The following is a 16,890-nucleotide window of genomic DNA, read 5'->3' on the forward strand; positions in this document are numbered from 1 at the left end:
GTCAAAGAAAAGGCAAAATGCAAAACAGTCCTAATACAAAACATCCAGTAAATCCAGAAAACAATGAAAAGACCAAACCAAATGATGATAGGTACAGAAGAGAGTGAAGATTCCCAACTCAAAGGGCCAGTAAACATCTTCAACAAAATCCTAGCAGAAAACTTCCCTAACCTAAAGAAAGGGATGCCCTTAAACATACTAGAAGCCTGCAGAACAACAAATAGACTGGACCACAAAAGAAAATCCTCCTGTTACATAATAATCAAAACACCAAATGCACAAAACAAAGAAAGAACATTAAAAGCATTAAGGGAAAAAGGTCAAGAAACATATAAAGGCAGACCTTTGAAAATTAGATCAGTCTCAGAGACTACAAAAGCCAGAAAATTCTGGGCAGATGTCATACAAATCCTAAGAGAACACAAATACCAGCTCAGTCTACTACACTCAGCAAAACTCAATTGCCATAGATAGAGAAACCAAGAAATTCCATCACCAAATGAAATTTAAACAATATTTTTTCACAAATCCAGCTCTACAAACAATAATAAATGGAAAACTCCACCAAAAGAAAAGGAAACCACACCCCCTAAAAAGCAAGAAATTAATCTTCTCACATCAAACCCAAAAGAAGAGAGCCATACAAACATAATTCCACCTCTAACAACAAAAATAACAGGAAGCAACAATCATTGGTCCTTAATCTCTCTTAACATCACAGGACTCAATTCCCCAATTAAAAGGCATAGATTAATGAACTGGAAATGTAAAAGGACCCAGCATTTTGCTACATACAGAAAAAACAAACACCTCAATAACAAAGACAAACATGACCTCAAAGTAAAAGGTTGAAAAAAAAGTTTCCAAACAAACAGTCCCAAGAAACAAGCTGGAGTAGCCATTCTAATATCAAATAAAATTGACTTTCAAGAAAAAGTTATCAAAAACATGAAGGACAACCTCATCAAAGAAAAATTCTTCCAAGACAAAAATTTCAATTCTGAATGAACAACTATGCCCCAAATCCAAGGGTACCCACATTTGTAAAAAAAATAATACTAAAGCTCAAGGCACACATTTCACCTCACACAATAATTGTGGGAGACTTCAACACCCAACTCTCACCAATGAACAGATCATGGAAACAGAACCTAACAGAGACACAGTGAAGCTAACAGAAGCTATGAACCAAATGGATTTAACAGATATCTACAGAACATTTCATCCAAAAACAAAAGAATATATCTTCTTCTTAGCACCTCATGATACCTTCTCCAAAACTGGCCATATAATCAGACACAAAACAAGCCTCAACTTATACAAGAATACTGAAATAATTCAAACATCATATCAGATCACTACAGACAAAGGCTGGTCTTCAATAACAAGAGGAACAGCAGAAAGCACACATACACATGGAAGCTGAACTACTCTCTACTCAATGATAACTTCGTCAAGGAAGAAGTAAAGAAGTTAAAGACTTTTTAGAATTTAATAAAAATGAAAACACATCATACCCAAAGTTATGGGACACAATAAAAGCAGTGTTAAGATGAAAATTCATAGCTCTGAGTGTCTCCCAAAAGAAACTAGAGAGAACATATACTGCACATCTGAAAGGTCTAAAATAAAAAGAAGCAAATACACCCAAGAGAGTAGACAGCAGGAAATAATCAAATTTAAGGCTGAAATCAACCAAGTAGAAACAAAAAGATCTACACAAAGAATCAACAAAACCTGGAGCTGGTTCTTTGAGAAAATCAACAAGATAGATAAACGCTTAACCAGACTAACCAGAGGGCACAGAGAAAGTATCCAAATTTACAAAATCAGAAATGAAAAGGGAGACATGACAATAGATACTGAACAAATTCAAAAGACTATCAGATCTTGCTACAAAAGCCTATACTCAACAAAACTGTAAAATCTAGATAAAAAGGACAATTTTCTAGACAGATACCAGGTACCAAAGTTAAATCAGGATCAGATAAACCAACTAAATGGTCCAATAGTGCCTAAAGAAATAGAAGTATGAATTAAAAGTCTCCTAACCAAAAAAAAAAAAAAAGGCCAGGGACAGATGGTTTTATAGAGGAATTCTATCAGACCTTCAGAGAAGACCTAATATCAATATTTTTCAGACTATTGCACAAAAGAGAAACAGAAGGAATACAGCCTAATTCATTCTATGAAGCCATAGTTACACTAATAACTAAACACACAAAGACCCCACAAAGAAAGAAAACTTAAGACAAAGTTCCCTTATGAATATTAATGAAAAAATACTCAATAAAATTTTGGCAAACCAAATCCAAGAACACAACAAAATGATCATTCACCATGATCAAGTAGGCTTCATCCCAGGGATGCAGGGATGATGCAATATACTGAAATCCATCAACTATATAATAAACTCAACACTATATAAATAAACTCAACAACCAAAAAAAAAAAAAAACACATGATCATCTCATTAGATGCTAGGATGGTACAATATAGAGAAATTCATCAATATAATTCACTATATAAACAAACTCAATGAAAGAAATCATCTAATTAGATACTGAAAAACCATTTGACAACATGCAAAACCCCTTCATGTTTAATGTCTTAGAAAAATCAGGAATTAAAGACCCATGTCTAAATATAATTAAAACAATATACATAAAACCAATACTATACATCAAACTAAATGGAGAAAAACTTGGAACAATCCCACTAAAATGAGGAATTAAACAAGGCTACACACTCTTTCCCTATCTATTCAATATAGTACTTGAAGTTCTAGGCAGAGGAACAAATTGGAAAGGAAGAAATCATGATATCACTATTTGCAGATGATATGACAGGATACATAAGTGATCCCATCAAATTCCACCAGGGAAATCCTACAGCTGAGAAACAACTTCAGCAAAGTGATTGGATACAGAATTAACTCAAATCAGTATCCCTCCTCTACTTAAAGAATAAACAAACTAAGAAAGAATTTAGGGAAATGACACCCTACACAATAGTCACAAATAATATAAAATATCTTGGTATGACTATAACCAAGCACATGAAAGATGTGTATGACAAGAACTTCAAGTATCTGAAGAAAAGAAGACCTCAGAAGATGGAAAGATCTCCCATTTTCATGGATCAGCCGAATGAACATAGTAAAAAGGGTGATCTTACCAAAAGCAATCTACAGATTCAATGCAATCCCCATCAAAATTCCAATTCAATTCTTCATAGAGATAGAAAAGGCAATTCACAAATTCATTTGTAATAACAAAAAAAAAAACAGGATAGAAAAACTATTCTCAACAATAAGAGAACTTCTGGAGGAATCACCATCTCTGACATCAAGTTGTATTTCAAAGTAATAGTGATAAAAACCACATGGTGTTGGTACAGAGACAGACAGGAAGATCAATGGAATAGAACTGAAGACCCTACAGTGGGCTAATTTCCAATATATACAAAGAACTCAAGAAGTTACACTCCAGAGAACCAAATAGTGCTATTAAAAATGAGGTACAGAGCTAAACAAAAATTTCTCAACTGAAGAATCTCAAATGGCCAAGAAGCACCTAGAAAAATGTTCAACATCCTTAGTCATCAGGAAAATGCAAATCAAAACAACCATAAGATTCTACATCACAACAATCAGAATGTCTAAGATCAAAAATTCAGGTGACAGTAAATGCTGGTTAGGATGTGGAGAAAAAAAAAGAACACTCATCCTTTGCTGGTGGGATTGTAAGCTTGCACAACCACTTCGGAAATCAATCTGGTGGTTCCTCAGAAAATTGAAAATAGTTCTACCTGGGAACCCAGATATTCCACTCCTGGGCATATACCCAAAAGATATTCCAACATATAATAAGGACACATGTTCTACTAGGTTCACAACAGCATAATTTATGATAGCCAGAAGCTGGAAACAACCCAGATGTCTCTCAACAGAGGAATGGATATGGAAAATGTGGTACATTTACACAATGAAGTACTACTCAGCCATTAAAAACAATGACTTCACGAAGTTCGCAGGGAAATGAATGTAAATAGAAAATATCATCCTGAGTGAGATAACCCAGTTACAAAAGACACATGTTATGTACTCACTGATAAGCAGATATTAGCCAAAAATCTAAGAATACTCATGATACAACTCACAGACCACATGAAACCAAAGAAAAAGGAAGAGCAAAGTTTGGATGTTTCAGTCTTACTTAGAAGGGGAAACAAAATAATCATGGGAGGTAGAGGGAAGGAGGAGAATAGGAGGGAGAGAGGAGGGGATGGGAAAATGGAGGAGGACAGGATCAGGTAAAGGAGGATAAGGGGGAGAAGTACAGATTATCAGGAATTTGAACAGAGGTATGTAGCCTCTGGGCATAGCCACTAGAAAGTCCCAGATATCAGGGATCCAATAGGTCCCTAGGACCCAAAGGGGATGACATTAGCCAAAATACCCAACAAAGGTGAGAGAGTACCTATAGAGACCATATCTAGTGCTTAGCCGCAGCTCCTGGTTGAGGGATGGAGCCACCCACCCATCTTAAAAGTATTAACCCAAAATTGCTCCTGTCTAAAAGGAAATGCAGGGACAAAGAGTGGAGGAAAGACTGAAGGAAAGGACATCCAGAGACTGCCCCATCTAGGGATCCATCACATCTGCAGACACCAAACCCAGAAATATTGCTGATGCCAAGAAAGCACTTGCCGACAGGAGCCTGGTATAGCTATCCCACGAGAGGCTGTGCCAGAGCCTGACCAATACAGTTGCAGATGCTCACAGCCAGCCATGGGACTGAGCACAGGCAACCCAATGGCAGATTTAGGGGAAGAGCTGAAGGAGCTGAAGGAGTTTGCATCCCCATAGGAATATCAACAATATCAACCAAACAGAGCCCCCAAGAGCACCCAAGGACTAGATCACCAACTAAAGAGTACACATGGAGGGACCCATGGCTCAGCTGCATATGTAGGAGAGGATTGCCTTATCTGGCAACAGTGGGAGGGGACCCCCTTGGTTCTGTGGAGGCTCAATGACCCAGAATAGAGAATGCTAGGGTGGTGAGGCAGGAGTGGCGGGGGAACACCCTCATAGAAGCAGGGGCAAGATTGCCTTGAGAGCATGTATAAAACTGTCCAAGGACAACTTTCATCAATAAAAGTGAGAGAATGTCTCTACCTTGGGTGAGTACTGTGATCTGTAAGAGAAGGGAGGCCATGAAGAATCTAGGTAAACAGGAATCTGAAGGCTCCATCACACCTAAAAAATTAAATTAAAAACGTGGCATCAAAATCAAGGCAGTAAGAACCATGACAACACTGAGAAAAGCAACAAGAAGCCATTCTGAAATTTTACCTTTCAAGAAAATTCCCCTTGCAAGGAAAAGTACTAATGACTGGTGCCACTCCTCTGAGGTGATCTCTACTAGAGTCTTGTTTTGTACTTGGCTCTGTGCCTTCAGTAGATTAATTTCACTGAAGGAAGTATTATTCATCCATAAGGAAGAATGAAATCCTGTCATTTTCAGCAAAACAAATAGAACAGGAGGACATTATATTTAGTAAAACAAGTCAGACACAGAAAACTAATTTCATTGTACATTTGTTGAACTAGACAATAGAAACCTAGAAAAGTACTTCAGAACAAAGTCAACATAAATAATTCCTTTAAAAGATCAGAGACAAAGAGTCACCACTTCACACCATCCATATATACAAACAGTGTAAATAAGTACAAGTGAAGGAGGTACTGCCTCAATGCAAAAATGAAGTTATACATTTTTACATTGGTACAGAATTTATATATTGATACAGGTTTAATTTCATTAGTATAAATCTTTGAATATTGATCAAATTTTGAAATTAATATTGTTACTTTTACATAGACATTGTGCCTATGCAACTCATTTAAGGATGCAAGACATTGACACAATCCTTCTATAGCTGCTATTACAAACTGTTTAAGATGATTAAGTAAACTAGATGGCTAGTTAAGGGCCAGATAGTAAACTAAACTCATGATTATATTAGATTCTGATTTAATTATAATAAAGCATTTTTAATATTATTCAATTAAAAATAACTAAGAGTAGTCATGGTTTAACAGTTCAGACATACTTTATATAGATAGATAGTCTTCAAAAGCATCAGAACACGGCATTTATAATCATTTCACTATTATTAGATTTTGACTGAGAGACATGTCTGCTCCTGACAGTACCCCCCTTCAAAGATCAAAGAAAATAATGAACGTCATAACCTCAATATAGAGTTGCTCCAGTTGTGGCAAGGACAAGAATTGGACAAGAATTGGACAAGAATTGCCCTAATTCATCTACAGACAAAAAAAATGCTCTCCAGGAAAGGACACAAGATGCAGATAGTTGACAGCTGAGCTCTGCCAATACAAAGGAAACTAGTCCTTCATAATTCCGGCTTCACTTAAGTCTGTCAGATGGTTTGGGGCTAGAAGGCTAAAGCCAGATGCTCTGATGTTTTGAGGAATAGGGGACTATCCAGGTACTCAGTTGTCTCTTCAATTTGTTTAAGTTTTGTAACCTATGCTTGTATACTTAGTATGTATTCAGGTTATAATTAATTTATTCTCAGATCTCTGATGAGGTTGAAGACTAGCTATAGTCTTATAATCATGCTTAAGTTATTTAGCATTTGGGGAAGATGATGTAGATTTGAAAGGATGGTTTTCTGATATTAATGCAAGTTAAAAACAAAACATAATTCAGGTATAGAATAATAAACTTATTTAAGTTAGAATAGATATTAGGGTAGTATACCTAAATTGACAAAATAGATAGATTGAGTATTATTAAGGTATATCAGAGCTTATAGTTTATATAACTGTTATAACTATATTCAAGTATATCTGAGAGAAAATGCCTTTTATTGGATGAAAGGGGTGTATGTTATGGATTTAGTTTAACATTTGCATTATGGCTTTCCAAAATCACAGGAGAATTCTGCTTGTGAGATGCTGAGGATCCCTATCCCCAGCTGGTTCTCATTGGTTAATAAATTTGCTGGTGGCTAATGGCTAGGAGACAGAGGCAGGACTTTAGGATTCATAGGCAAGGGGACAGAGGAAGAAGCAGAATTGCCATCCCACAATAGGAATAAGATCCAGACATAAAAACAGCAGGAAAAGAGGCATACTAATGTAAAATCCAGGGAAGAGAGGCCACAGCCCTCAACCTGATTGGGTCTAGGGTCACAAAGATGGAATATAAATTTTAGGATTATCAGAGGTGAGATGTTAGCAACATTGAAGTTTAGGAGAGGTCCATTCATTGAGCTGTTTAAGGCATATTAATTATAAGGCTACATGTGTGTGCCTTTCATTTGAGAATCCAGAGCATTGGAGTGGGCAGTGCGGAACTTGCACCAACACTGCCAGGGAGATTAGAGCAGATTAATCACTGCAGTAACAGATAGATATATAAACAGACAGACAGACAGACAGACAGACAGACAGACAGGCAACAGACACTTAGTTGTGCCTGTTGAGAGAGCTTAGGAGTAACTCTGTTTCGGTATCCCTGAGCATATACAGCACCTGTCAGGTTCTCTACCATTACACCAGTGGCCTATGGGTGTTTGGACAAATAACTAATGCCAGTGCCAGAGTATGTAGAGAAAAGGTTGATCATGGAATTATAATAAAATGAACACATGAGGATTTGAGGCAGGCTCTGCCTAAAATAGGGACAACTTAGTTTTGAAAGAAATGTCATGACAGTGGATTAATCAGTCCAATAAAACAAATATATTTAAATAAATGAAAGAAAAAATAAATGGTTAAAGGCAAAACAATCTCCTTAGAATAGAATATCAAGTTATAAAATAATAAAATGTTGAAATTAGTTTGCAGGATCATCTTCTTAACCAAAATCCACTCAGGTTTCTAAACCTCCTACAATCATCCACTCACTTTCCTATAAAAGTTTTAGAAAAAAAAAATCCCCCAAGCCAATTTAACAGGGTTTTCCCTCTTTGATACTGTAATATCTGCTGTGGTCCCTCTTATGTCATCTAGTATGTAGTCTTGTAGCAAGAAACCATTCTGTCAGCACAATTCAGTCAAAATTCTCCTCATGCTTTGTTCAGTTTTAGAAATTCTTTATCCACTAACATTAATCTGTCCTTGGTTTTAAACTCCCATTTGTCCATATTGTATTCAGTTGACTCTCATCTCATCTCTGTCAAAATCCCATTGTATTTTTCATCTTTTATTTTATCATTAGGGTCCTGAGTAAAGTTTGCCCAAACATGGTTTAACAGATGTGATTGAATTATTTTTCTATAACATTAGAAATCTCCATTTGCTCCTATGATGCTAACAATTAATTTAGCAAGAGACACAAACACAAAAACAAGTAGATAAAACTAAAAGAGGAGAGAGATTTTTACTGTAGTAACAATGGAGTACCCCCACTGTGGGCTGCTTTAGCTGAGATGTCTAACAGTAGGGATGTGTTACCTGAACAGGCCGCCTCCTATAGCCAGGCAGGACCACCGGTAGAAAGATAGAACCCTCCAATCACCTACAAAATTTTCTACCCAAAATGTGTCCTGTCTAAGAAATGCAGAGGAGCAGAGACTGAAAGAAATGCCAACCAATAACCAGCCAAACTCAAAACCCACCCCATAGGCAAGCACCAATCCCTAATATTACTAATGATTCTCAGTTCTGCTTGCAGACAGGTACCTAGTATAACTATCCTCTGAGAGGTTCTACCCAGCACCAGACTGAAATAGAAGCAGAGACCCACAGCCAAACATTAGACAGAGGTCAGGGATACTTATGGAGGAATTAGATTGAAGGCCTAGTAGAGGCCCCACAGGCAGACAAACATAGTTAACAAACCTGCACCCCTGGGAGCTCTCAGGATCTGACTCACTAACAAAAGAACATATACGGACTAGACCTTCTCCAAAACCCCTGCCCCTGCGCACACATATGTAGCAGACAGGCAGCTCAGCCTTCATGGTTGCCCTCTCTGACCTCAGTGGAAGAGGATGCACCTAACTTAGGAGAGACTTGATGTTCCAGGGTGGAAAGATACCCTGTAGGTGTCCCACCCTCTCAAAAAAGAAGAGGGGATGGAGGAAAGAACTTGGTGAGGGAGGAACCAGAGGGGAAGAAGTTTTTGGAATCTAAATTAATTAACTAATTAATTTAATTAAAATGGAATACTCCACAAAATAGTTACAAATAAAAGTAGTAGAGAGTAGCTAACTTTATCAATCAATCAAAATTTCTAACTAAAGTTTGTATATACCCATATCTAGTGGGTAATATAATCATATTTGATGGACCAGGCTAAAACAAATATTGTACACCTAATCAAAAAAGAAACTATACAAGTATAAACTGGTAGGAATCTTATGCTTGTCCTATAATACTCAAGAAAGAACTTCAAAAATTTCCCAGACTTAAAAAGACTTGAAAGATCTACATTATCAGTGGCTTGTATAATCCTTTATGAGATTATTTTTCTATAAATTACATTGCATGAACAAATTGTAAGAATGGAATGGAGTCTGTGTGTACACTGAAGTTTTTGTACTGTTTTAGTGTGAACTGAAATCATCAAGGAAAAAATTTTTTGCCTATATTAAATATCTACAAAGTTTTGCAGATGTTTAAAATTGATGGTTAAAATTTCTGTGATTATATGAAGCTGGAATGTTGCAGATCCAGAATCAATTATCTTGGGCTTCATTTACCCATCTAAATAGGCCTTTATTACTCAGTCTGTATTTTATTTAGCACTCTAGTAGCTATTTGTGAATTTCTTTTTAACAATGTGTAGACAGTAAGATTAGAAAGATGATTCAGTGGCTAAGAGCACATCCTCTCTTGCAAGTTCAATTCTTGAAAGTTAAACTCCCAGCACCCATCTCACAACCACCAGTAATTCCAGTTTCACCTCTGTAGGCACTGGCACTCACATGAACATACCTGTACAGAGATAAAATAAAAATGTAAGAATATATAAACAGACCCTTAGCATCCACCAACCCAGTGGTTTCATCAGATAGCATTTGAGGGCTATAGAAACTTTCCCACATTGCTTGTAACCCACTTACCTGATGGTCACACTAATGTATGTTTCTTAATTATGGCTTCCTTTGTCCTGTTACTTCATGAAACTGTTACTGGCAGTTTCATCTAAATTTGTATTCCAGGCCATGGCCATTAATATTTGGCTGCAAAATAAATTATCTCTTATTCTCTAAAATGAAGTGGTTTTACATTGATACTTAAAGCAATGATGAATGTTTGAAAGTTCCCAGGGAGTTTAGAGGTCTTGTGGGGTCGGGGTAGGGGATTGGGACATTCTTGTGGAGAGAGGCGGGGAAGAGGTATGGGATGTGGAACAGTCAGGGTGGACGAGGAGAAAAAATCTGGAGTGCAAAAATAAATAAATAAATAAATAAACAAAAATAAATATTTTTTTAAAAGAAGAAAAAGAAAGTTATTTCAAAGTTTAACTTTTGAGAGACACTGGTTCCTACACTAAAAGTGAGAATGTGGTAAACCAGAAGTTTATAGGCTGGCAATACCCATGAAACAACTAAAGACATCAATAACTAATGAACTAGTTTCTAGAAAGTGAGAGAATTTTTTGAGGAGTAAAGTCCTACAGCTGTTTTCACTCCTGATAAAATCGTGGAAGGAGGAGAAACCTATCATAAACAAAAATGAGAGCAAAAAGGATAATAGTCATGTGGGCTGGGATATTCTAATACAGGAGCCTGCACAACAGAGTGGTCTATGCACAAGCCCAGAATGCAAATGAAAGAGGAGTGTGGGGACAAAAACCTATAATCTCAGTGTTAGGTGTAGGAGTGGAACTAGGTGGATCCCAGAGGCTTGCTGGCCAGCCTATCTAGCTAAACCAGTGAATTTGAGGTTCAGTGAGAAACCCTATCTCTAAAGTAGAATGGAAAGTTATTGAGGGAAATACCTGATATTGGCCTCTGATCACATACACACATATAAACACACACAAGCATCTCTACACATATAAACACACACACATACACCCCCTACACACATGAAACAAAATAAATAAGCATTGAGTACTATAATTAGAACATTAAATTTAAAATATAATTATTAAATATGCCAAAATATAATTTATAAATATAACATCAAAAATGCATATATAGAAAGAAATCTAATAAAATGAGCTTCATAGGATTCACACAATAAAAACTATAAAATACTGTTTAGAGAAGTTAAAGAGCCACATGAATGCAAAGCTCTAACAATTCATTGATTGACAAAGTAGTCTTTATAAATTTGCTGTTAATTTTTACCTATACAATAAACTTAATCCCAAAATCTAAATAGATTTTTATAAGGAAGTTGGTATAGTGCATATATAATTTTGTAGGAAAGCTTAGGATACTGATTATCCATAAATATCTATTTTCTCAATGATTTAATATTCATTTATTTATTTATTTCCCTGAGGTGTAGTCATTCTACGTTGCCAAGGATAGCCTTGAACTCCTTGGCTCAAGCTAATATCTAACATCAGAGTTAATTAAATCATTTTCAAAAATGAATATTTATGGTATATACTAACTGACTACATGATGGAAGTACTGCCCAGGCTGTAAAACTCAGCACATAGACTGCACCACCTGCCAAAATGAAAACAAAAGTCTGATGCATTAAATCCATAGTTCTAGGAAACTGTATACTAACATACTGTACTAAGGTGACAGTATGTTACCTTACTCATTGGTTTCTGTAGTTCCACTTCTGGCTAACTGTTCTTATTAACTGAATAATGTCAACCTAGAGCACAGCTTTCATGCCTAAAACTCACCCTAAGAAAGGCTCAGTGCTACACTGGGATCCCAAGCACTCACTATAGTCACCATCCAGCTAATAAAGACTTTCTATTGGCATAAACCCATGTCCAAGCAACCTTGTGAATGTACCAGAACTGTACTGATGCACATATTAATATATATAGTACAGATTTTTATTTGGTGTTGTAACTGTTCATTATAGACCTTTATAGCAGAAACACTTGAATATGTAATATGTGACAGCAATCCTATAAATTTGTGTGCATTTGAAAATGGAATCACTCTGTCACTTAGACAAATCAGACCCAAGTTTTCCTAATGCTTTGACAGACATCTCTAGAGTGGCCAAGAGACCATGCCGAACAGTAACAAAGCCGCCCCAGATACGCCCATGATATACACTGGGTATGATTCCCAATCCCAATATGTCCTGGGCATCAGGCAATTGCAATGGCCACTGTCCCTTGCCTCTGCACATTACCTACAGGACCTCCCTGAGCCTCTGAGAGATCCTACATATGCGTAGAAGCTGCCATCCAATCCTTCTCCTCAGGATCCATGGAACTATCTGTACCATAGTCTTGGTTCTATAACCAGGTGCAACATGGCCATGAGTGTCCTTTAGTGGCCTTCCAACAAGTTATACAGCCTGCTCTGCCTGAGAAAGCCCTTCATGGAGCAAAGGTGAGTGACACACACCCTGTGCAGAAGTTCATCTTGATGACCCCAGCCCCCAAAATCCAGAAGAAAGGCCTGTACAGAGGCTATTCTTTCCTCAGGGTCCCAGGGGACCAGCTCTATCACCTCCCACCACCTAACAGATCTGGAGCTCCTCATCCTCATATCATCTGGATGAGTTGAGATCACAGGGTCTCCAGGCTCCATACACAGGTGCTGTGCCTAGAACCCCTTGCAACCACCTAGGAACTTCCTAATCAAATGGACTATAACTACTAGCAATTTGCCAGAGGAATTACAGAAAGTTTTATCACTTACTCTATAGACACAACCATGAAGTGGTTAAATCCATGAACTTTGTGTTGGTGAGTAGCTTCCAAGCAACAACTGACATATATAAGGGTAGAATCTGAAGTACAGGTTTTAATTAAGTAGGTGGAGCACTGACTTGAAGAAAAGACAGTAATGATAATCATAGCAGTAAACTCCAAATGCAAATAGATTGTAGAGGGCACTTAGTCACAACTGGATGAGGATGAGCATGGCTTACATTCATGGAATGATGCAAGTTGGGTTCACGAAACAAGAAATCATGAACTCCAGATTCATCTCTGTGTTCTTCCCAAATGCCAAGAAGGATGTGCCCACCTGCCTTCAGAACACTCTTGGACTAATTTCTAGCTGCTCTAAGAATTAAAAAGAAAAAAAATACTGCTATTGCTATTTCGAGACGAAGAATATGTAACTTCTTCTTGCACTCCTCTGCCCATGTTTCAGATGATACCCTTGTGGCACTAGTAATCTCCACATCAGAAGGAACCAATTTTTATCATGTTCTTCTAGCTGAGACTGGGTGATGGCACTCAAGGTTGTTTCTTAATGACTCCTTGGGTAGGGGCACTCAGGGCCTAGAACATCTCTTCTGCATAGTTCCCTGTCTCCTACCACTTTGGAGCTCTGAATTTCCTGCCTTGGAAATGTACATAAGGTACCCATGTCCTCATGACTCTGGGTGGTCCACTCTGGGCTTCCAGGATTTAGTGTGTGGATAATTTGGGGTTGGCAGCAAACACACATGGCCACAGTCTCTTGTCACTTTAGCTACCTTGATGTGTTGGCCAGATGCTTGTTTATCCCCAGACTAAACTGACTCATGTTCAAGTAATTAAATGAAAATAAAATTGTATTTAAAGCAATTGAATCTCTGATAGAGACACTAAGTGACTATGAAGACTTACAATGACTTATGAGAACTTTCATATAGACTAGCTTGTTACTTAAACTCTAAATGAATCAAGTTAGACTAAGGTAATAGATGGTCCAGCAAATATGTGGCTGTAATCTGTCAATGTTGACAAAAGGTCTGATTACAGTCATGCATTATTAACATGGTTGTTCAAGGTTTGCTACTGGACAGGAACCTTCAATAATCAAGTGAACTAGGTGCTTCATCCCATGAATGTCAATCAGACTTTCCTTGGAACAACTCTATTGTTTGTTCAATGAAAGAGAAAAGTTTTCTGATCTCAAAAATTTTAAGAAAATGTATTTCCCTCCTTCTCTTCCTATGAAGCAATTGATTACATAGCTTCCATTACTAAGGACTAACCATCTACAGATCTTCCTCTATTGCTTATGTTGTATCACTTCTTCCACAAAGAAAAAGTAGTTCATCTTCACTGAGTTAGATAATTAACATAAAAACATACCTTGTTGAAGATGTAATATAAGCATGCTACTCATGATCTCTTCTCAGGGTGCTAGATTACAAGTCTGTAGTTAAAGCAATCATTACTAATCAAAAAGCATGCTATTCTAAGAAAAATGTACCTGCTTATAATATAGATGTATATCCACAAGTAGGGTTTGAATGTGTCCTTTCTGTAATTATTAGAATGGTCCACCACTGGCATCCAGCATCTTAGGTTTCTAACAAGATAACATGTTGAACCTGAGGGAGTCTGGTTTAAACAGTTTGAACCATGTGGGAAAATAAGGATAAGTCATTGTCTGGAAGAGGAACAAGCATCTGAGTATTCCATTTTCATCAGTGTTTTAACAACCTAAAGAAGAGAAGGCAACCTATGGTCTGAAACTACTTTTATCAGCATCTATTTGCCTCTGTACTAACTGTAAAATGCTAAGTATTGATATTTGTGAGCTCTCTTCAAATTCCCCATTAGAAAACTTCTCTTGTTGGACAATACACAATAGGATCCAATGTAGTAGGAAAATTAGGGTTAAAAATAATTTACAGTCTATACCCTATAAATAGCAACCATCACATTGTAAGCAAAGTATTCAATTACTCACCCAAATGTGGTCTAATCAATGCAAAAATGTCAGCATTATTTTGCTCCGTCTATGTTCTCAGAAACAATACTGTGGAAGCCAATGTTACTGTGTGAAAAGAACAGAGAAGGGCAGAGCTAAGTTAGCAGCCAGCTCATTCACACTGCACAATTCAAATTAGTAAGCCTGAGCCACGCCAAGGCAAGTCAGCACCAGAAATAGAAACCCTTTATGAAAGTCACTCTAGCAGCTGGTTTCTGAATAAAGGAAATCCCCTCTGCACAAAATCAATTTGTTTTTTCTTTCAGCTTTATTGAAGTATAATTAGTAAACTAAAACTGACTATTTAAGTCAGTATGCAAATTAAAGATAGTATTTTGACATATAAAATCTGAATTGCCACAATCAAGCTAATCTGCATATGTCTCACCTATATATGACCTTTTTGTGGTATGTAGTCATGAGAACTACCTACTAGGCACAAATTTAAGTATGTGAAATGTAGCCAACTTGCATAAAACTTAGTCATCTTGCACAGCTAACATGTTGATTAGTTATCACCTCAATTCTTCCTTTTCCTAGTTTATTGCAAATATGTCAAATAATGATGATCTACTCTATACTTTTTATATAATTGAATGTTTTACTTTGCCTACGTGAGTGAAATTAAGTATCCATCTTTTTATGTCTGGTGGTAATATCACATCAGCAACACTAAATGTCAGCTATGGAACTACAGGATTTATTTTTTCCCCTGTGTTTTGCTTTTATTCAGTTCCATAATGCCTGTTACTCTGTTATTTCTCAGAATGAGAAGGTTTATTCTCTTCTGTGTTATACAATCACAGCTAAAAGTAGATTTGAGCCTTAGCAAAGACTTTGAACTCACAATTTTTTTTAAAAAAATATTAGTACTGGTAAGAACTTGGAGACTCTAGAGATGAACTAAATTCATTCTGAATTGTGAGATGATCCTGAATCTTTGAGGGCCAGGTATTGAATATAAAATGCCTCTCACATATTCATGTGTTGAACACATGATCACAAAGTGATAGTTCTATCTTGGAAACCTCTGGAAATTTTAGGAGCTGAAGTAAATATACCACAGGGACTTCTTATCCCCACTCCTTCCTGTTCCACCCACAATGGCCCAGAAACAGAGACTGGAAACCACCATCAGACTCCTCAGAAATCCTAAGCTAAAATAAACAATTTTCTCCTTTAGAATATTCAGTTAAGCATTTTTGTCATAGCAATAAAATATAACTAGGAATAATTAAAGATAATATGTGGGGAGTACTTCCTAACATGATGAAAAATTAAAACCAAGTCATTATCTTGAATGATTCAAGAATAAGAAAAATTCAGCCACTTATTAATGATTAAGAATACTATCAGAAATATTATAAAAGAAATTTCCCATGAAAATGCCATATGCAAAATTATTGTTTTGGTTTGTTTTTCATAAAAAGGAAAGGTTACTTCTGGGGTTCAAAGTTTATAGACACAGTTATCACTGCTTCCTGAAATGCATACCTCCTTTAGTTTCCATATGGTATTAGTACTAAGACCCTCATGTCTTCTCATAGACAACCAACTTCATTTTATAAAATAATGCATTATTTGTTGCCTTATCTATTAAAATTTTCCCAGTGCTTTTACTTATCATTATATTAGTTGCAGTAACCAAAATAATGTAAATCTATAAAAAAGTTGCAATACCATATTTTAAGAAATAATATTGTTCCTAATTCATAATTCATAATTACAAAAATATAATGTGTACATTACATAAATGAAAACATATTTTATATTTTATATATAATGCAATATATATTATACATAAAACATATATAACATATATGAATATTTTTATAAATGCACCATATGAAATATGTTATATGATATATAATATATGATACATGACATGTGACAAATGACATTTGACATGTGATATATGATATGTGATTATATATTATACATGAAATATATGTTTTATATAATAATTTATAATATATAATATTTAATATGTAATATGCAAAATATGATGTGTAATATGTATTATGATAT

The 16,890-nt window shown here is 36.2% G+C and overlaps 1 protein-coding gene across 4 annotated transcripts in view; it reads right to left on the reverse strand.

Moving 5' to 3' along the window:
- Positions 1 to 16,890, reverse strand: part of LOC116096419 (selection and upkeep of intraepithelial T-cells protein 10-like) — a 51,495-nt gene that overhangs the window by 28,043 nt on the left and 6,562 nt on the right. For 2 of the 4 annotated variants that reach the window (XM_031378220.1, XM_031378221.1), the window contains exons 2-4: positions 14,842 to 14,928; positions 5,360 to 5,518; positions 5,183 to 5,263 (exon numbers count right to left, since the gene is read on the reverse strand). In XM_031378220.1, the coding sequence (XP_031234080.1) occupies positions 5,183 to 5,263; positions 5,360 to 5,498 (220 nt within the window). In that variant the 5' untranslated portion in view covers positions 5,499 to 5,518; positions 14,842 to 14,928. Of the gene's footprint in view, positions 1 to 5,182; positions 5,264 to 5,359; positions 5,519 to 10,110; positions 10,231 to 12,846; positions 12,886 to 14,841; positions 14,929 to 16,890 lie in introns of those variants that run through there. The other 2 variants (XM_031378222.1, XM_031378223.1) reach the window with 2 other exon arrangements.

Source organism: Mastomys coucha, unplaced genomic scaffold (genome assembly GCF_008632895.1).
Source record: "Mastomys coucha isolate ucsf_1 unplaced genomic scaffold, UCSF_Mcou_1 pScaffold18, whole genome shotgun sequence".
Classification (NCBI taxonomy): Eukaryota; Metazoa; Chordata; class Mammalia; order Rodentia; family Muridae; genus Mastomys; species Mastomys coucha.